Source organism: Oncorhynchus gorbuscha, linkage group LG01 (genome assembly GCF_021184085.1).
Source record: "Oncorhynchus gorbuscha isolate QuinsamMale2020 ecotype Even-year linkage group LG01, OgorEven_v1.0, whole genome shotgun sequence".
Classification (NCBI taxonomy): Eukaryota; Metazoa; Chordata; class Actinopteri; order Salmoniformes; family Salmonidae; genus Oncorhynchus; species Oncorhynchus gorbuscha.
In genome coordinates this window covers 73111543-73134331 of record NC_060173.1, presented here as the reverse complement: position 1 = coordinate 73134331, position 22789 = coordinate 73111543, and the positions used below count along the sequence as shown (strand labels likewise).

Genomic DNA, 22789 nt, shown 5'->3' with positions numbered 1-22789 from the left:
CGCAGCCCGTCTGGTGTTCAACCTTCCCAAGTTCTCTCACGTCACCCCGCTCCTCCGTTCTCTCCACTGGCTTCCAGTTGAAGCTCGCATCCGCTACAAGACCATGGTGCTTGCCTACGGAGCTGTGAGGGGAACGGCACCTCAGTACCTCCAGGCTCTGATCAGGCCCTACACCCAAACAAGGGCACTGCGTTCATCCACCTCTGGCCTGCTCGCCTCCCTACCACTGAGGAAGTACAGCTCCCGCTCAGCCCAGTCAAAACTGTTCGCTGCTCTGGCCCCCCCAATGGTGGAACAAACTCCCTCACGACGCCAGGACAGCGGAGTCAATCACCACCTTCCGGAGACACTTGAAACCCCACCTCTTTAAGGAATACCTAGGATAGGATAAGTATTCCCCCCCCCCCTTTAAGATTTAGATGCACTATTGTAAAGTGACTGTTCCACTGGATGTCATAAGGTGAATGCACCAATTTGTAAGTCGCTCTGGATAAGAGCGTCTGCTAAATGACTTAAATGTAAATGTAAGAAAATCTCCCTAGAAAGGCAGGAACCTAGGAAGAAACCTAGAGAGGAACCAGGCTCTGAGGGGTGGCCAGTCCTTAAGAGTACATGGTCATTAAGGCCAGATTGCTCTTCAAGATCATTTACTTGCAGTTATATTTGTGGAATTGTACATTAAATTTTTTGTGGCGAGGCTGAGTCTTATTTGCTAAAATGATCTGTACTGTGTTGTAAGGTACTGTGGTTAGGTAGAAGTGTAGCGTGGTTCGTTCTGCGTTGAGTACTTTTAATTAGGACACTGCCACAACTGTAGGTCTGCTGGTTGGATTCTTTATTTGCCCTGCACGGGAAGAGACAACACACAATATGTTAGCCCTCGGCGCAGTCACAGCTCTCAGGCACCTGCGCAAGCACATGGACACTCACTCAAACACTTTCCCAAGTACTCACAAGTTACAATAGGTACCCTAGTTAGCGAGTTCGGTGAAACTTGTTAACATAAATCTTTATATTGTCCACATTGTAACAAACTTATGGTTGCATAACAGCACATTGTGTAACATTAATTTCGGAGCCAAGGACAACATACCTTGCTATGCCGAAGGTCAGGCAAAAGAGAACAATAAGGGGGTACAGAAATACAGATAACCCACGATGGGCCAAACCAAAATATACAAAACTTTTACAATCACATGTATGTACAATATTGATGTGAAAAAGTGTTTGTTCACCAAAGAATAACATGAGCTTTGCAGCAATAATTAAATTGAAAAAACACACTGAATTATTATTATTATCGTCATCCCCTCTTGACCTGGCCTATTTGAATTGGTCCTTGTGTGCAACTTGGTGCATAATCTAGGGGAACAACATCACACTGCTGCAGAAGCATAAAGAATTTCCCCAAAAGGCAGAATAGAGGCACATGGATAGAGAAGTGTCGATTTGAAGGTTTTCTAACTATTTCATGGTTTCCAAAAGGAAGATCAGTGGTGGGAAAAACGATTGAGTCAAAGTAAAGATACCTTAATAGATAAAGACTGAAGTAATAGTGAGTCACCCAGAAAAATACTAGAGTAAAAGTATCAAAGTATTTGGGTTTAAAATGGCTAAAATATACTTGTGTCATAAGTGAACATGTCAAATTCCTTAGATTTAGCAAACCCAGACGGCACTATTTTTTTCTCTTCTCGGATATCCAGGGGCACACTCCAACACTCAGACATCATTTACAGATATCCAGGGGCACACTCCAACACTCAGACATCATTTACAGATATCCAGGGGCACACTCCAACACTCAGACATCATTTACAGATATCCAGGGGCACACTCCAACACTCAGACATCATTTACAGATATCCAGGGGCACACTCCAACACTCAGACATCATTTACAGATATCCAGGGGCACACTCCAACACTCAGACATCATTTACAGATATCCAGGGGCACACTCCAACACTCAGACATCATTTACAGATATCCAGGGGCACACTCCAACACTCAGACATCATTTACAGATATCCAGGGGCACACTCCAACACTCAGACATCATTTACAGATATCCAGGGGCACACTCCAACACTCAGACATCATTTACAGATATCCAGGGGCACACTCCAACACTCAGACATCATTTACAGATATCCAGGGGCACACTCCAACACTCAGACATCATTTACAGATATCCAGGGGCACACTCCAACACTCAGACATCATTTACAGATATCCAGGGGCACACTCCAACACTCAGACATCATTTACAGATATCCAGGGACACACTCCAACACTCAGACATCATTTACAGATATCCAGGGACACACTCCAACACTCAGACATCATTTACAGATATCCAGGGGCACACTCCAACACTCAGACATCATTTACAGATAGCCAGGGGCACACTCCAACACTCAGACATCATTTACAGATATCCAGGGGCACACTCCAACACTCAGACATCATTTACAGATATCCAGGGACACACTCCAACACTCAGACATCATTTACAGATATCCAGGGGCACACTCCAACACTCAGACATCATTTACAGATAGCCAGGGGCACACTCCAACACTCAGACATCATTTACAGATATCCAGGGGCACACTCCAACACTCAGACATCATTTACAGATATCCAGGGGCACACTCCAACACTCAGACATCATTTACAGATATCCAGGGGCACACTCCAACACTCAGACATCATTTACAGATATCCAGGGACACACTCCAACACTCAGACATCATTTACAGATATCCAGGGGCACACTCCAACACTCAGACATCATTTACAGATAGCCAGGGGCACACTCCAACACTCAGACATCATTTACAGATATCCAGGGGCACACTCCAACACTCAGACATCATTTACAGATATCCAGGGGCAAACTCCAACACTCAGACATCATTTACAGATATCCAGGGGCACACTCCAACACTCAGACATCATTTACAGATATCCAAGGGCACACTCCAACACTCAGACATCATTTACAGATATCCAGGGGCACACTCCAACACTCAGACATCATTTACAGATATCCAAGGGCACACTCCAACACTCAGACATCATTTACAGATATCCAGGGGCACACTCCAACACTCAGACATCATTTACAGATATCCAGGAATGACCATGGATCAGTAGGGATGACCGGGGATGTTCTCTTGATAAATGTGTGCATTTGACCGTTTTCCTGTCCTGCAAAGCATAAAACGTATAAGTACTTTTGGGTGTCAAGGAAAATGTATGGAGAAGGTACATTATAAAAGGTAGATTATTGTCTTTAGGGATGTGGTGAAGTAAAAATACAATTTGTGAAAAATATAAATAGTAAAGTACAGTTACAGATAACCCAAAAAACGACTTAAGTAGTACTTTAAAGTAGTTTTACTTAAGTACTTTACACCACTGAGTAAGATACTATTTAAATGGGAAAAGAAGACTTTCAAAGTGCATCAGTATTCAATATGATATGTATTTCAAATAATCACCATAGGTATTGATGTGAATACACATGTAATTCATCAATAATAGTGAAGGATATATCAGTGGAGAGTACTGTATCACTTGAGAGCGTCTTTATTGTGTCATATATTGCCATCTAGTGGATAAAACAGACCATTACATCTAAATAAGTTCTGAATGACAAGAATCGTTCTAACCCACTGAACATCAGCGTTAGAGATTGAAATGTGGTCTACAGGCACTACATTTTTTTGAGAATCACTGATTTTACAGTGATCAAAAGACTTTAGACAGGTATATTCCTAGACTTACAATGCATTTTAAATCAATTGGTGCAAAAAAATTTATTCCTTAGATACAAATGTGATTCTTATAATAGGAATGCACTGCAATTTTCTTCATGTTGATTATAGTGATGAACCCGACGCACACAGCACATTGCGGACACAAAGGTCCTGAGTACATCTTCTCACACTCACACCGGTTGCACAGGCAGTTTCCACGGTTACAGGTCCTCTGACACAGAGGTTGCAGTCACTTCGCCTGTGACCTGGCAACCAAACACAAACAAAATAGATACTGCAGTTACGTATGTACTGTAGTGATATCACACACTCAAGTCTGCATTAAGAACATGATTTTGCGTCTAGAACGATAAACAATGATGGTTTTAAGGATCAGGAATCAAGAGGGATTTACACCTCCACAAAGCAACCCGTTAAAACAGTCACAGTTGAAGTTGTCCCACTTGCAGAACTGGCCAGTGATCCTCTCTCCAGTGTAGGGTCGGCGATCACATTCACACTGCCTGCGCACACACATTCCTTTCTTGAACAGATCGGCATTCCTCTGCACGACCTACAGGGGGCGTCACTGTCCTGTGCGGAGGCGCAACTGTGCTCCAAGATACCCAGGCTCACAGCGAGTAAGATAATATGATTACGCTGTCTGTGTGTTTTACCTTTAGCTATTTTATCGCCCCCAGAAACCTGCTCCTTTTACTCTCTGTTCCAGATGTCCAAGAAAACCAATTCTCATAGCTTTTAGCCGTACCCTTATCCTACTCCTCCTCTGTTCCTCTGGTGATGTAGAGGTGAATCCAGGCCCTGCAATGCCTAGCTCCACTCCTATTCCCCAGGCGCTCTCTTTTGATGACTTCTGTAACCGTAATAGCCTTGGTTTCATGCATGTTAACATTAGTTTGTTTGTTTTATTCACTGCTTTAGCACACTCTGCCAACCCGGATGTCCTAGCCGTGTCTGAATCCTGGCTTAGGAAGACCACCAAAAACTCTGAAATTTCCATCCCTAACTACAGCTCTCGCTGAGTTCTGTTCTACTATCCAGGTCTGTACCCAAACAATTTGAACTTCTACTTCAAAAAAACACCTCTCTAAAAACAAGTCTCTCACCATTGCCGCCTGCTATAGACCACCCTCTGCCCCAGCTGTGCTCTGGACACCATATGTGAACTGATTGCCATCTAATCTTCAGAGCTCGGTGACCTAAACTGGGACATGCTTAACACCCCAGCCATGCTACAATCTAAGCTTGATGCCCTCAATCTCACACAAATTATCAATGAACCTACCGGGTACCACCCCAAAGCCTTAAACACAGGCACCCTCATTTTTTACCTTTATTTAACTAGGCAAGTCAGTTAAGAACAAATTCTTATTTTCAATGACGGCCTAGGAACAGTGGATAAACTGCCTGTTCAGGAGCAGAACGACAGATTTGTACCATGGCAGCTCAGGGGTTTGAACTTGCAACCTTCCGGTTACTAGTCCAACGCTCTTACCACAAGGCTACCCTGCCGCACTCATAGATATCATCCTAACCAACTTGCCCTCTAAATACACCTCTGCTGTTTTCAACCAAGATCTCAGCAATCACTGCCTCATTGCCTGCATTCGTAATGGGTCAGCGGTCAACGACCTCCACTCATCACTGTCAAACGCTCCCTGAAACACTTCAGCGAGCAGGCCTTTCTAATCAACCTGGCCCGGGTATCCTGGAAGGATATTGACCACATCCCGTCAGTAGAGGATGCCCGTTTTTTTTTTTAAATGCCTTCCTCGCCATCTTAAATAAGCATGCCCCATTCAAGAAATTTAGAACCAGGAACAGATATAGCCCTTGGTTCTCTCCAGACCTGACTGCCCTTAACCAACAGCAAAAATGTATAGCAAAGTCATGTCAACATCCCTCACAGAGAATGTCCATATAACTTTTAGTTAAATACATTTTTTCTCCTGTTTTAGCATTTGGAGTCAATGAAGATCAACAAATTCAATGCACACTGTCATTCATCTTTATTGATTTATCTATTGCATACATTCTGTGTAAACATAAGAATGTCCAAGACTCAGTGAACCCCTCTGGAACAGGGAGGAACCCAGTAGATTATGGGTACATTATTGAAAAGGCTGTGAGGTTACAGTTCAGTGTGCAGTATACGCTTGGCTTTCTTCATGTTCTCGGCCACTGTGGAGAAAGGGGCACAATAGACAAGAATCTTGAGCAAAAATCCATTCACCAGGGAAGGGTTCAATTCCATTTCAAGTCACGAAGAGAATGGGAATGCAATTCAAGAATTGACTGAATTGAAATGACCCCAACCTTGCTTTACAAATTCTGTTAGTAGTCTAGATAGACCAAACAATTCATTATTTTAAACTTGCAGCAATTACAGTAATAATTTGCTTAACTTCTTGACTAATAATAATAATAATCATGCCTTCACTTTTCCGATTTTAATTTGAGCAACTGACGCCTGGATTTGCCCTTATCACACTCTTTCCTACTTCAGCAATTTTGTCAGAAAACTTCGACACGCTCTTCCAGTAAAACTTTCATATAGTATTCACCCACCCCCTCACCCGCCCACCGTTTCTCCAGCTAAGAACTATCCTTGAAGCATTCTCATTATTTTGTGGTTGCATCTCCCGACTCTCTGTCCCAAATAGTTAGTGGATGAGGTGGAGGAAGAAAGAGTAGAACCTATTAATAAGTAAGTTCAGTTTGTGTTCAAAGTTGGGGCATGTGGGTGTGTGTGTTAAGCACGTAACAGGAGGATAACTGAATCTCATAGGACCTCATTAGGGATGAAGAGAAGAAGCGGTACACTCACGGTACGGGATGTCGCTCGGCTTGTAGGTGAACATGTGGTTACTGTACTTCCCAACAAGCTCAGCACGCACAGTCATGGATGGATCTGTAGAAAAAAAGGTGTGTGTATGTGTGTGTGAGAGAGGGGGGGTTGCAGAGACAGTTATCAATTTTGGAGGTGCACTATGCCAAAGCTTCAAAGCAGGAGTTATACATTCCAGACAGGGTTGGGTGTTAGAGAATGTCTGCAGCCACACGTTCCTTTCAACCAGAACACATCATTATGGGTGCACGAATAACTAGACTGTAATGCTTTACTCATACTATTCCATTTCTAACACTATGGCGACTCATACATTAGATTGATCCTTTAATCAAAAATGTATGTTGTCTGATTGTTATTCGGCTAATGGCTACTAATTAAAAGTAAAGTTATACGAAGCACTGAATGCAGTCACATCAAGCATCTCACGGCAAGCATTAGAGGGATGTACTGGGGATTCAGAATGAATGGGGATTTATTTCCTAATTGAGAGATGTCCTCAGATGACATGGCAGAAGAAAGACCCACCAACAAAGAGAATTCTTGGAACGTAGTGGCCATCTGGTGCCAGATTGGAGTCTGTAGTCTCATGCTGAAAAATATATACAAATTACATTAAAACATACATTTATAATAATCAACATCTATCATCTCACCTTAACATTTAATATCTAACATGTATCTACTGGTAAGGAAATAATGAAATGCATGATTCAATGTTTTACCTGTGATTGGAACATGGTTATAACCATAACATTGCATTGCTTCCAATGAGAACATGTTGAAAAAGCATTAAAAAGAGAATTACTATCAAATTGAGCATGACAAAATCCTCTTGGGCAAGTTCCTGTACGGCTTTATCAGCAGCAAACGCCTTCTTCAGAGCTGTCAAAGAGACATGACAGAAGGACAGTTAGTGAGAACCCCACCTTCAACCTTGACACTTTATCCTCATAAAGTGGAATTTGTGCATTGCAACTCCTTTTGTCATTACAAATGATCATGTCGAGAATACAATTAAATGTTGATACAAAGAGACCAGAATGAATTGTAAGGCAACAAAAGACCTTGGTTTGGGGGCCCACTGGGGTTAGATGAAGAATGTGCGAGTATAAAAGCACAGCAGTTATCACCTTGACTATGAGGACAATCCTCCATGTGATGAATGACCATCAGGGGCTTCTTACTGTTGGAACACGAGGACACGGTCAAAAGATGAACACATTCCACTGCAGAATAGGTGGTGGGCGGATGTGCTTACAGAGAAGCAAAGAATGTCTCTGGGAATATAGCAAACCCAAGGTCTGAGTGTCATTAAGGATATATGAGAGCACATAGGTTGTGCCAGTACCAAATGGCATTCTATTCCCTATTCAGTGTACTACATTTGATAGGACTCTGGTCAAACGTAGTGCACTTTGTAGGGAACAGGATGCCATTTGGGATTCAGCCACTGAGTAAATATGAGGATTTCAGTTTCAATTTGATTTGTTTCTCTGGGGTCATTGAATTAATGGGGCATAGTGACATAATCATTGTGAGGATAGGACTGTGACATAAGCAGATACACTACATGACCAAAAGTATGTGGAGGTCTGCTTGTCGATCTCATTACAAAATCATGGCCATTAATATGGAGCTGGTCCCACCTTTGCTGCTATAAAAGCCTCCACACTTCTAGAAAGGATTTCCACTAGATGAAGGAACTTTGCTGTGGGGACTTGCTTCCATTCAGCCACAAGAGCATTTGTGAGGCCAGGAACTGATGTTGGGTGATTAGGCCTGGCTTGCAGTCGGCATTCCAATTTCTCTCAAAAGGTGTTCGATGGGGTATTACAGGGGCTGCAGTCCTTAAGAGTTTTTTAAATTTATTGTAATTGTACCTTTATTTAACTAGGCAAGTCAGTTAAGAACAAATTCTTATTTTCAATGACGGCCTAGGAACAGTGGGTTAACTGCCTTGTTCAGGGGCAGAACGGCAGATTTGTACCTTATCAGCTCGGGGATTCGATCCTTGTAACCTTTCAGTTACTTGTCCAACACTCTAACCACTAGGCTACCTGCCCCAGGGTGTGCGTCACTTGAGTGGGTTGAGTCACTGACGTGATCTTCCTGTCCGGGTTGGCGCCCCCCTCGGGTTCGTGCTGTGGGGAGATCTTTGTGGGCTATACTCAGCCTTGTCTCAGGTTATTAAGTTGGTGGTTGAAGATATTTTTCTAGTGGTGTGGGGGCTGTGCTTTGGCAAAGTGGGTGGGGTTATATCCTGCCTGGTTGGCCCTGTATAGTTGGACAGGGCCACAGGGTCTCCCGACCCCTCCTGGTTCAGCCGCCAGTAATTATGCTACAATAGTTTGTGACCGGGGGCTAGGGTCGGTCTGTTATATCTGGAGTATTTATCCTGTCTTATCCTGTGTCCTGTGTGAATTTAAGTATGCTCCCTCTAATTCTCTCTCTTTCTCTCTCTCGGAGGACCTGAGCCCTAGGCTAATGCCTCAGGACTACCTGACCTGATGACTCCTTGCTGTCCCCAGTCCACCTGGTAATGCTGCAGCTCCAGTTTCAATTGTTCTGCCTGCGGTTATGGAACCCTGACCTGTTCACCGGACGTGCTGCCTCGTCCCGGACCTGCTGCTTTCGACTCTCTCTCTCTCTACCGCACCTGCTGTCTCTAACTCTGAATGATCAGCTATGAAAAACCAACTGACATTTACTCCTGAGGTGCTGACCTCTTCAACCACCGTTATTATTATATATTTGACCATGCTGGTCATCTATGAACATTTGAACATCTTGACCATGTACTGTTATAATCTCCACCCGGCACAGCCAGTAGAGGACTGGCAACCCCTCAGTGCGTGGTTCCTCTCTAGGTTTCTTCCTAGGTTCCTGCCTTTCTAGGGAGTTTTTCCTAGCCACCGTGCTTCTAAATCTGCATTTCTTGCTCTTTGGGGTTTTAGGCTGGGTTTCTGTATAGCACTTTGTGACACCGGCAGATGTAAAAAAGGGCTTTATAAATACATTTGATTGATGAATTGTTTACACCTGTCAGCAAAGGGTGTGGCTGAAATAGCTGAGTCCACTCATTTGAAGGGTTGTCCACATGCTTTTGTATATATAGTGTAGCTATAATAAAATGTTTCACTCAGACATTTGAAAGATTGTTCTAATTTTCAAATGTACGCCACTAACCAAAAAACACAATTGCAATGTGATATGTCTTGTTGTGTATTTTGTCTAATATCTCTGTCTTGTCTTACCTTTCTGTCATTGTCATCAGGGCTTCCTCATAGGTCTGGACCCAAGTAATGTCATCCCCCCATCCTGAGGCAAAATAAAAAATTATTATAATAAAATATATACGCCCCTTAGCAGATGCTTTTATCTAAACGCGACTTACTGTCATGCATATATTTTACGTATGGTTGGTAACGGGAATGGAACCCAACTGAGCTACAAATGACCAGATTGGACCAGACTTTAATTAGGTGTTAATGTAATGGTGGATGAGGGGCTGTTTTTAGTAGTAAAGTCCAATGGAGGTGAGATATGTTAAGTCTTACCTCTTGAGAGAGTTTGAGGGCCTTTCTTTGTTTTCTTCTGTATGGACACTTCCATGCAGGTGACAAAGAGCAAGGCAAAGAGAGACCACCGATACATGGCGTTCACCAGTTCTGAGAGAGAGAGAGAGAGAGAGAGAGAGAGAGAGAGAGAGAGAGAGAGAGAGAGAGAGAGAGAGAGAGAGAGAGAGAGAGAGAGAGAGAGAGAGAGAGAGAGAGAGAGAGAGAGAGAGAGAGAGAGAGAGAGAGAGAGAGAGAGAGAGAGAGAGAGAGAGAGAGAGAGAGAGAGAGAGAGAGAGAGAGAAAAGTCAAGTCTACCTGTTAAACATTTTTTTATTTTTTTACATGGTACCCTATACAAAAGAAAATCTCATCAAAATCCTTACCAAAAGTGGTGGTCAGATTCTCAACTACAATGCCCTATGCAAAAGCCAACTTCTTAATAATCTCCAAATCTCAGGTGCACTGGCCAGTTTACATTTATTTTACCAGTCAATGAGAGTAAACCTTCCTTATGATAGTTGAGTAAGATCTTCACCACCCTATGTTTCGACTATCGGTCTATAGACTATAGACCTCAAAATCATTTCTGCATGCCAAGGATCTTGATTTAGGATCTGACAATGGAGCAATGAATGAAGACTTTGCAGGCTGTGTGTCAGAACAGGATTGACCGGTTTAATTACAATGATGTATGTGTTAGAATACTTAAAGCCTAAACTGCACAGTGAAAGGGCACATAACAATCTAATACATTTGTATATTGTCTATCACTCTTGCCCATATAAAGTGAAGTGTCGTTAAAAAGGGACCCTGTCGAAAAAACATTGCATTTTTTTGTTGTTGCTATTTCTACACAATTTCCTAATGAATATGCCCAATTACTGTATATGCCTACTAAAACAGGCCAAACTTGTTTGTTTAAGTGTCCCATTTCCTTAAAGTATTCCTTTTCCTGATAATGACACAGGTATATTAGACTAGAGTGTTTCTAAATGCTAAAACAAAATCCTGTACCGGTATACTGCATTTTAGAGTTAGTGTAGATAATGTTAATTTATTCACAACTTCAAACCATTTATTCGGTTGTCAGTCTGCTTCTTCTTTGGCCAAATGGCCAGGGGGAAAATAAAGGTTTGAAACATGACTGAATGTTGACACCGATAGGCGTATTCGCTACCCAGATTATTCAAATGCTGCACCAAGTGAACATGATAATAGTACAGGTTTCAACTGAGAAATGTTTTTCAATAATATAAATATCTTACCTATTGCACAGCCGTATGAGGAGTGTCTGGAGCCTACGTCCAAGCTGACAGTAACTTGGTTTTGATTTTCAGGTCTTTTTATAGACAACAGGAGTTACCAAACAGGTATGGGATTGCCATTACACGAAACAAAGCAAATGAATTGTAGCACGCAAATGCACTGTAATAGGAATTTCACAAAAGGAGATAAGTTGTTGCTGAAGTCAATCAAAAATCTATCCAATTTATTACAATTTGCAACAGGGATACACAACCCAGCACAGAAGAAGATCAAATGTCTAACTGGCTTCTTGGAGACAGGCCCTTTATCCTAATCAGACAGGACCAAAAGTTCTGTAAACACCAGACCAAGAGGCTCGCAGGAAGTCAAAACAAATGTCAGTGACTTTGTCAGCTGCTACAGAATCACACACGTCTCCACAGAATGTCATCACTAAAATACAACAGTGAATAATCAGTGTGTCCTCGGTCCTTGAACCTTCTGTCTGGCGTCAATCACTATCCACAGATGTGAGAATAATCCATAACATTCAGCTTCAAGTCTCGTGACCATCAACCCACAACTTGAGTGTCTCAAACAGAATCCTGCATATGTGTCTTACAGAAACTCGTATGTGGTACATTTTCACAACTCTTAGTGGAAAACTCCAAACTGGTCACATTTGTAACGCAGCCAGTCTTCAAAACCTGTTATTGTGCACTCATTTGGACAGTTAACATTGCTCACCGCACAACCATTGATTCAAATATATATGTTTCTTGTGAAATGTAATGAGAACATTGGTTTAATCACCAAAACACAACATAATGGGATCTTTTCAATTTGGTCGTTTTAACTACCAGTTAATCCAATAGCAAACAATGCTAGATACGCGTTTCAAATTGCCCTTAAAAGTTCTGAAAGTAAAATGCTACAGTACTGTAAATTACAGTAGATTACACAGTTTTTATATTAGGCAATAGACTTACGTAACCCAACAAAATTGACAGAAAATCCATAAATTCCATAATATCTATCCAACGTGTAATCAAAGATGTGATCAGTGAAGAAGACATCCCCCCCAAAACCCATTCATGCAACAACAAAAAACATAGGTGTACTGTTTGTAATCAAATGTAAGAAATTAAATTAAACAAATGAAATGAACGAAAATAAAACAGAACGTTTAGCACGTATTTATTTGCATCAAGCCTGTTTTGATCATTTGGCAACAACAAAAAAAAACGGGAAAAACCTTTTGGCATAGCGAATCAAAGTTTGACATTGGTCTGCATTGATGATGTCACGGGCCTCAACCATGGCCCGAAAGAGGGTGTCACGCTCATGGGGATGGCTATCTTCCACTGCCATGCTGTAAGAAATTCCTCAATATGGTTGAGGAAAGGAGAGTATGGGGTCAGGTATAGGGTCACGAATCGGGGATGGGCTGAAAACCATGCCTGAACCACCTCTGCATGTTGGAACCTGACATTGTCCCACACAATGACATAGGTGACCCCTTCACCTTGACAGGCCTGCTCAATTTCATTGAGAAACACAATGAGGTGTACAGCGCTGTAGGATCCAAGTAATAGCCTGTCCTACCACACCATCTTCAGAGATAGCTAAGCACATGGCGATGTGCTGCACATGAGGTTCCGCCCGCAGTTGCCGAGTGGTGGCCGGGTTGAAGTCCGCTTCATCAACAAAGATATACTTGTGATGGTTCACAGCAGCATCAAGCACCGTCACCCTATAAAAATATATTTTGTTTAGTTATTTTTTACAGTATTTTTTCCAATATGATATTGTGAAGTAGCACAATAACAACAGTAATACAGTATATAGTGCTGTACCTGAACATACTCAGCCCACAGTTGTTTCATCCGGTCGTTGTTTCTCTCAAAAGGCACCAGGTGAATGTGTTTCATGGATTGGGGTGAAACTAATCTGGCAGCCTCTGCCACGCTAAGGTCTCGGTTTACCACATGGTCAACGACGATGGCCCAGACTTCATTAGACACAACAGTTCCCTGCCGTCTGCCTCCCTCTCTCTGATGTCCACCTCTTTGACGGTGCCCATGCCCACCACTTTGAACTCTTTGACGGGCCCCTTGTCCACGAGCTCTTTGATTTCTTCCTCTCCCTTGCTGTCTATCTTGCTCCATGTTGAAATTGCAAGTGTTCACACACCCCTTTGAGTAGCCATTATGTATGGTTATCATGTATCATACAAGTGATTTAGATGTTTATACTTTACAAACACACAAAATCCATAGTAGACAAGCCAGTTTAAAATCTATAGGTTTACCAAATGGATAAGTGATTAACCATTAAGCACAGTTTGATTAAATGATGGTCAAATGTATTTAAACAAATGAGAAGAGAATCATATGAAAAGTATTGTGAGCATTGTGTTTTGAAAGGCAATGACTATACAAAAGGTATTTCTAGATGAAACACTGATTAGGTTAAGTGAAAAAGTCACTGTGTGATTCTGAATGCTGTACTTAGTCAATTGAAGTCGTTTTTAACTATACTGCAGTTGATTGGTGAAGATTACATGAACATACAGGTTATTGGGGTTGACATCCATACAAGCATTATACTTCCGATTTGTACCTCAACATTGTGAAATACACATATACAAATAGCCTAAATGTAGTCCAATTTTGCTCTGGGGCAATGAGGAGGCTCTGGATCTTTCACCCACAGCATATTTCCCCACCCGTTTCCATGACATTTGCATCGTTTTGGTCAAGTTCTTTTACTGCACATATGTCAGAGTCAAGGCCCGCGGGCCACATCCGGCCCGCGAGAAGGTTTTTTACGGCCCCTGGGATGATCTTGATTTATTATTAGAACCAGCCCGCAGATCTTTTACACGCACCAATACTACATTTCCCACAATGCAACGGTGACGCACCGAGCAGTAGGCTGCTTCATTTCAATATTTATTGGCACAGCAGTTGTCAGCATCACAGTAAAATTAACTTTCAGATACCCATCAAAAATGGCAAAACGGAAGGTGGACACTGAGAACCGGGGGTTTCAAACAAGGTGGGAGTCGGAGTATTTGTTCACGGAGGTAGCTGGAAAACCTGTGTGTCTTCTGTGTGGAGAAAGTGTGGCGGTACTGAAAGAGTATAATCTGAGACGACATTATGAAACGAAACACGCGGACAACAACAAGAATATGGACATGGAACAAAGGCTACAAAAGGCAGAGGAATTAAAACGAGGCCTCAAATCTCGACAGGCTCTGTTCAAAAAAGCCAAATCACAAGGCCAGGCTGCTGTCAAGGCCAGTTTTATTTTGGCAGAAGAGATCGCTAAATCAGCCCGGCCATTTACGGAGGGGGATTTCATCAAAAACTGCATGATTAAAGTTTGTGACGAAGTTTGCCCAGAAAAAAGGCAACTCTTTTAAATGTGAGTCTGAGCAGAAACACCATTGCCGAGAGAGTAGACCAGTTGTCCATCAATCTAAAAGAGCAGCTTGTGAAAAAGGGAAAAGATTTCATTGCATATTCCTTGGCTGTGGATGAGAGCACCGACATTTCTGACATTGCCCAGTTGTCAATTTTCATCCGCGGAGTGGACTCCAGCCTAAGCGTGACAGAGGAGTTTTTGGCTTTACGTCCTATGCATGGCACAACTACGGGGCATGATTTGTATGAAGAGGTGTCAAGATGTGTAAATGAGATGGAGCTGCCTTGGGAAAAACTTGTGGGTTTGACAACCGACGGAGCACCTGCGATGTGTGGACACAGGAGCGGACTGGTTGCGAAGATACGGGAAAAGATGCAAGAGGAAAACGCGACAGGTGAGCTGACAGCTTATCATTGTATCATACACCAGGAAGCGTTGTGCGGTAAAGCCTTGAAAATGGAGCATGTAATGAGCATCATCACGCGCACAGTTAACTTTATCAGAGCCAAAGGTTTGAATCACCGCCAGTTCAAGGCATTTCTGACGGAGTTAGAAACGGAGCATGGTGATTTGCCTTATCACACAGAGGTGCGATGGCTAAGCCAGGGAAAGGTGCTTCAAAGATGTTTCGAGCTTCGTGAGGAGATTTGTCTGTTCTTGGACAGCAAAGGGAAAGACACAACACAACTCCGAGACAAAATGTTTCTGTGTGAAATGGCTTTTCTGTGTGACATTACGAGTCATCTGAATGCAATGAACTTGCAGCTGCAGGGTCGGGATCGTGTCATCTCTGATATGTACAGTACAGTGAAGGCATTTAAAACCAAACTGACTCTGTGGGAGACGCAGATGCGGAAAGAAAATTTGAGCCACTTTCCCAGCTGCCAGACCATGAAAGAGAAGCTCTCTACCAGTGCGTTCCCGAGCGCACAGTTGGCTGATAAAATAGGTATGCTTGCCGCTGACTTTCAACGCCGATTTGCTGACTTTGAAGCACAAAAAGCAGGTTGGAACTGCTCGGTAACCCATTTGCTGTTGACGTGGAAAGCTCACCACCAAACCTCCAAATGGAGTTGATTGACCTCCAATGCAATGATGCACTGAGGGCAAAATATGCGGCAGTGGGTGCTGCGGAGTTCGCCCGTTTCCTCCCCGACACAATGCCCCAGCTGCGCATCCAGGCTGCTCAAACGTTGTCTATGTTTGGCAGCACATACCTGTGTGAACAACTGTTTTCTTTGATGAACTTGAACAAAACATCACACAGAAGTTGACTTACTGCTGAACACCTCCACTCAATTCTGAGGATTTCCTCAGCTCAGAGCCTTACCCCGAACATTGATGAACTTGTGGAAAAGATGGGACACCACCAAGTATCACCCTCAACCTCAAACAAGTGAACATTACTGTGCAATCACATATTTAGAGTTTTTACTCAGTTCAAGTTTAAAAGTTAAAGTTTAATATTTGTTTTCACTGCATGTTACTTCTCCTTAAACAAAGTGTTGTTTTTGATTAATAGATTTTTGCACTTTATTTTATTGTATTTCAATCCAATTATATTTTAAAAATATTTCAGTTGAGTGGATGATAGAAAATTGCTATTATTGTTTTTTTCTTTGAAGTAAATTTAGCCCACTTTTGCTAAAATAGAAAATATAGGCTACTGATGGTGCCTTGAATACCGGTTTCTTTCATTTAATGTTCATGTTATGGGGATTTTTATATAAAGGAAATTTGTCTTTTGTGTCTGTTGAAAATTAAAGATTACTGACAGAGCCATAAGAAAATATTGCTTTATTTATCTGATCATATTGGAATATATTTGTTAGGTTTTCAGTAGGTTCAATTAGGTTCACTAGACTATATGCGTCATTTAAAAAATGTTCAATGAACATTCGAACAGTCCGGCCCTCGGCTTGTAGCTAAATTTTTTATTTGGCCCTCCGTCCATTTGACTTTGACACCCCTGTTTTACTGCATTGTTAGTTGTTGCTATACTCAGCCAACGGCGCTTGACAACCGTGAACGCTTCGCGCAGGCGCATTTCAGATGAATAATGCATTGTGGGATTGGACGCTATTGACATAGCGACAGGAGAGCTTGTAGAGAAACAGTCTTTTTCCTATTTTTTTATCAATAGTTTTGGGGAAATTATCATTCCAACAACTGCTATGAACGCGTCCGTGGCCAAAAAGACCCAAGACACTTTGGGGAAAGTGATAAAGAAACCGCCGCTTACTGAAAAACTGCTCACCAAACCGCCGTTTCGATACCTGCACGACATATTCAGTGAGGTGAGCGATTACTTTACTGGCTAACGTTAGCTAGGTAGCTAGTTACAAAGGTAGCTAGCTACATAATTTATATGGGTTTTTGGATGATTTTTATATCTAGTTAACATTAGCTCCTGTAAAAACTAGCCAGCGAGTTTAGCTAATGTTAGCTGGCTATTTACTCATGAAGCAGTTGAAAATATTTCCTTCATTACACAAATGAAATATCTGCCACTGCACTTGCTCACTTTAGCCATCTAACTGCCAGGTCGTTTTGTCACAGGACAAGTGTTGTGAGGGTGTTCTGAAATGAGGCCCAACCTTCTATTCTAGGTGACAGTCAATGAGTTAATCTTAATGCACCTGGATTACTTGTTTGGAATAGAACTGCCTTTCCTTAAGGTATGGTGTTAGGGGGTTCACATAAACACAACTTTTAGAGCTGAACATACCAAATGATACAACATACCGTCAGAAGCATAGTGCACTTTGCTTCATGTCAGTAGGCCTTACCATTGATGAGAGATTACAATTTGTGTGTCTGAATTCTGGGTCAAAAGGTCAAATAAATCAATGGCAAAGCCTTTTTCGAAAAATGGCACCAAAATGACAGGTGGACTCAGATTAACAAACTCAAATATCTCAAGACAAGAATGACAATATGACATTTTCAGGGGTTATACAATAATATGATCATGTTAAAATTAAATGCACTATATATACAAAAGTATGTGGACATTCAAATGAGTGGATTTGGCTATTTCAGCCACACCCATGGCAGGCAGATGTATAAAATCGAGCACACAGCCATGCAATCTCTATAGACAAACATTGGCAGTAGAAGGGCCTTACCGATGAGCTCAGTGACTTTCAACGTACACTGTCATAGGATGCCACCTTAACAAGTCAGTTTGTCCAATTTCTGCCCTACTAGAGCTGCCCAGTCAACTGTAAGTGCTGTTATTGTGTGGAAACGTCTAGGAGCAACAACTGCTCAGCTGTGAAGTGGTAGGCCACACAAGCTCACAGAACAGGGCTGCCAAGTTCTGAAGCGCGTAGCATGTAAAAATTGTCTGTCCTCGGTTGCAACACTCATTACCAAGTTCCAAAGTGTCCATGGAAGCAACGTCAGCACTATAAACTCTTCGTCGGGAGCTTCATGGAATATGTTTCCATGGCCGCACACAAGTCTAAGATCACCGTGCGCAATTCTTAGTGTCCGCTGGAGTGGTGTAAAGCTAGCCGCCATTGGGCTCTGGAGCAGTGGAAACCCGTTCTCTGGAGTGATGAGTCACACTTCACCATCTGGCAGTCCGACAGAAAAATCTGAGTTTGGCGGGTGCCAGGAGCATGAAATCTGCCCCAATGCATAGTGCCAACTGTAAAGTTTGGCGGAGGAGGAATAATGGTCTGGGGCAGTTATTCATGGTTCATACTAGGCCTCTTAGTTCCAGTGACGTGAAATCTACCCCTCCTTTGTAATCCGTAATGGACTGGAGCCTGTGTACCTTGTTCCTATGTGTGACCTGTTTTCAGGAAGCTAGGCATATGTCGCACATCACTACTTCACAGGAGAGCCATCTTAACTTTTTTGGGGGGCAGAAATGCCTTCTGGAAGATATGAATTTTCATGTGCCTTAATACCAAACATGTATGCCATCTGTAAATACGAATACAATTGTTTAATTATGAGCATAGTTGCTTTAGCCACGGAAAAAGTCAGGAACCTTCCCGCTAGCCATGATTGGCTGAGGTAATGGATGGGCTGGACATGCTGAGAGATTAATTCAGATTGGTCTGCCATGTAGCATGCTTCTGTCTATAACACGAGTTGCTCAGTGTGTGTAGATAATCCTTGCTACTGCGGCTTTTTTGAAAGATATAACGTTAGCCATGGAGAACTGCAAAAGTTTTGCTACTGCTCTCAAAATTGCTGCCCTGAATTTAGCAGGTGACGTTGACAAAGATCAGTGCAAAAATGTTGTGATGGACTACTTTTTGCACACTGTCAGTGTGATCTGGAGTGACTTCAAATCAAATGTTATTTGTCACATACACATGGTTAGAAGATGTTAATGCGAGTGTAGCGAAATGCTTGTGCTTCTAGTTCCGACAATGCAGTAATAACCAACGAGTAATCTAGCTAACAATTCCAAAACTACTTATACACACAAGTGTAAATGGATAAAGAATATGTACATAAAGATATATGAATGAGTGATGGTACAGAGCGATTCAGGGTTAGTTGCTTTTGGCCACGTTCTTCCCACAAGCAGCTGAGTTGAGTACACTCTTTAACCCCATTTCAATCTTTAGTATGTTGTCTCTTTCTAACTCCTTGTTCAGTTTGTTTCCTTTCAGTATATGCTCATACATATTTGATTAAGTGTGTTAGCAAACGTGACTCCATTGTACTGATTATCCAAGTGTTTTTTTTCCCCCACTGAATCTAAGTGAAGCTAATTGTATTGAAGTTGACTTCTGCTTGTTAAGATAGGACATAGGCCTAGTGGCTCTGCTGTGTTGACCAAAACTTACACTTCTGAGTGTAGCAGTAAGAAAATAGCCCCTGTGTTAGGCTACTGGACTTGTCTTTAAAATCATAATGGGGCAACCACTGAGCAGGCTCCACTTGTCCAGCTGCCATAAATTGGCCATCTTTCACTTAAGCAATGGGGATGAACCAACCAGAAAGAGTGTTTCTGGATATGAGTTTAAAAAGAATAACCTGGCGCAACTTGAGAGCAGGCACAACTTGCCCCTGACAATAGACCAACTCTTAACGTCAATCCCTGCAAAGCATTCTATCCTCTCCCCTACAGGTGATCCGGACCACTGGCTTCATGAAGGGACTCTATGTAGAGACAGAGATGAAGTCAGACAATGTGAAGGTAAGACATTTCCTCCATTTGATCACTTGATGGAGGCTATTTGTGAAACTCCAGAACAGATTGTTGCAATAGGCCCCCTGCCTATGAATATGTAGAAATGTAATATTGTTGTACTACGTGTCAGCTAAGCTAACAGAAGCTAAATTATTTTGAAAAGCTGTGAGTGCTATTATATAAAAACATTTTTTTTTTTGCATTTACAACTTGTCTAAGTCCTATCATCAACTGATTTCAGCCAGTGTATGGCTGTGTTTGAATGAAATGTTGGCGTATTGGCAGTTTTTTAGAAAGATTTATGGAAATAAAACTTTCTGGGTAGCTAGCTAATAAACGTACAGGGCAGATAGTGTAAAATTATGAATTTGAAGAATTTATCACAGAACTGGCAAACCATGGTTGACCAACTCCCTGACCAAAATGGCTGACCTTTATTTGTCTTAAGAATGTTCATGTTCGTTCTACTGTTCTTATTTCTAATTCTATGAAAGAGACACTCTTTGCTCTGGCTTGTCCACTGCTCTTTCTCTCAAGCCTTTAAATGTCAGCTGTGTTGTGAAATCCAGGTTCTGGCGAGCTCGGGGGCTGAACGGTGATAACAGAGCACCCTGCTTGATATCAGTTATCACTGAGCCCAGGTTACTTTAGTGGCCAGCGTAATGTTACACTGTTGGCATGGAGCTTAGGTTGTAGTCTCAACTGTGCCTTTCTGGGAACAGATCACAGATGAGGACACCGTTTTGGAATAGGCTGTCTCTACAGTGTAAACATCCATAGTTCCGTTGTGCGTCAGTGTGTAACTAGAAAAGGTTGAGATTTCCCTCAAGTGCACATGGTGGAAAGGGGTACTTCATATTGTTCGGTTACACACACACACACACACACACACACACACACACACACACACACACACACACACACACACACACACACACACACACACACACACACACACACACACACACACACACACACACACACACACACACACACACACACACACACACACATACACGTCTGCATGAACTCTCCAGTAGTCTTGTGTACAATGATATCAATGGAGGGCGCACTTGAGAAAATGATGTAAAGAACCAAGTCTCAGCAGTAGGGCTGTTGCGGTCATGGAATTTTTAATCACGGTAATTGGCCAGGACCAGGACGCTCATAATCTAACGCCTGCCTCAGATCACCCGTAGAAGCACTTTATACACAGAAGACGCTAAACAAAGGAACACACGGTTTATCCATCTCTCTCTGACCGCCGATAACTTCAGCACAAAGTTGCCTAGAAATACAAAGTTGCCAATGTCTTTGCAGTTGATGCAAACAAACGACATATAAAAACAAAATATGCTTCAAATGAAAACCAGGATGGCTACATTAGAATATAAACAGTATTGAAATACATTTAATGTTTAATCGAGTTCTATTTGTCATTTGTAGGCTACTGTCTGGAATTTGTCTCAATATATTTCATGATGTGTAGCCTGACGTGCACAATGACAATGATCTGTGATTTTATTGCGTTTTTATTGGGTAAGCATTAGCATGCTTTCTCTCTAGGAGCTGATCCGTCATCAGTGTTATGAAATAATTCTAATGTTAAGGAAAGATTTGAATTGAGAAAGCCAATCTGAGAGCAGCGCCCACTTTTTTTTTTCTCCTAACTATAATTGTAATAACAATTTGAAGGGCAAAGACTTTGCTGCCATAGGAATAGAATGCATAGAACGGGTGTCCCCATATTCAAGTCAAGGATGGCATAATGGGAGGACTGGCGAGTGTACCCAACGCAGGAAGCATACCCATGTTCTGTGATTTGTTGTTTCAACTCAACTGACATTATAAAAAATACATTCCATTGCATGAGCCACATCAGTTAACCCCTTACCTGTGGAAACTGCCCTACATGGATTGGGCTAAAATGAAATATTTCTTACAGAAGAAATATGAAATGCATATGCAAAACCATGGTAGCAATTAAAAGGGAGCATTTTGGTGATTTATGGGGAAATTATTACAAGCTGAGGACAGTTCACAAGACTAAATCCAAACATTACTCTGTTGATTTTATGTGCAATTTACATTTAGTACTTTTTCCCGCATTTGTTGATAACGAAATCTGGATTTCAGTAACATAATAAGAATGTTTTTGAAAAATGTGGGGTAGGTGCAACATAAGACAAAAGATTGACACAGGTTTGAGTGATCGATAGGTGTAAGTGGTGTTTCCAAGTTGCCACATTCCTCTCCAAAGTGTGCACAGTTCCTAAGTCATTTCAATGTACTTTTATGACTCAAAGAAGATTCTTCAACTATAAGGTGATTTAAAAAAAATGTAATCTATTTATTATAATTTTTTTTTTTTGCTCATATACCTTTTGAGGAACTCGATCAAGCACACTTGTCGTTTTTTATGTTGTTGTTTGGAACACAGGCCCATGTACCCACCTTTACACAATTACTCGTGTTGTTTATGCAATCCCAAAAAACGGGCATAATTTGAAAGCTTGTTCTATTGCCAAAATAACTAGCTAAACTATAAAGTATGATCTTAGTGCTAGGCTTTCACAAGGCAATTCAGAGAAGCCGATTTTGTCGTTTTGGTTTGTGTATAGAATGGAGTCATGAGTGCATTTTAGATGTGTGGTCCGAAGCAAATTTTCTACACAGTACAACAAACTGGCTCATTCTGTTCAGGACAACCCAGGGTATCTTGTGACTAACTCTACATCAAGCATAGTGATCATAAA

The 22789-nt window shown here is 41.8% G+C and overlaps 2 protein-coding genes across 2 annotated transcripts in view; one reads left to right on the top strand and one right to left on the bottom strand.

Annotated features, from left to right (window-relative positions):
• Positions 1-5772: 5772 nt before the first annotated feature.
• On the bottom strand, positions 5773-11613 carry agr1 (anterior gradient 1). The gene is made up of 8 exons (XM_046330214.1): positions 11461-11613; positions 10196-10306; positions 9893-9956; positions 7769-7821; positions 7444-7520; positions 7164-7227; positions 6615-6698; positions 5773-5968 (listed from the first exon to the last, which is right to left on the bottom strand). The coding sequence occupies exons 2-8, from the start codon at positions 10290-10292 to the stop codon at positions 5919-5921; spliced, it is 489 nt and encodes a 162-aa protein (XP_046186170.1). The 5' UTR covers positions 10293-10306; positions 11461-11613; the 3' UTR covers positions 5773-5918.
• Positions 11614-16944: 5331 nt separating this feature from the next.
• Positions 16945-22789, top strand: part of traf3ip1 (TNF receptor-associated factor 3 interacting protein 1) — a 37596-nt gene continuing 31751 nt past the window's right edge. The window contains exons 1-2 of the mRNA XM_046330086.1: positions 16945-17169; positions 19971-20039. Coding sequence (XP_046186042.1) covers positions 17047-17169; positions 19971-20039 — 192 coding nt within the window. The 5' untranslated portion in view covers positions 16945-17046. The remainder of the gene's footprint in view (positions 17170-19970; positions 20040-22789) is intronic.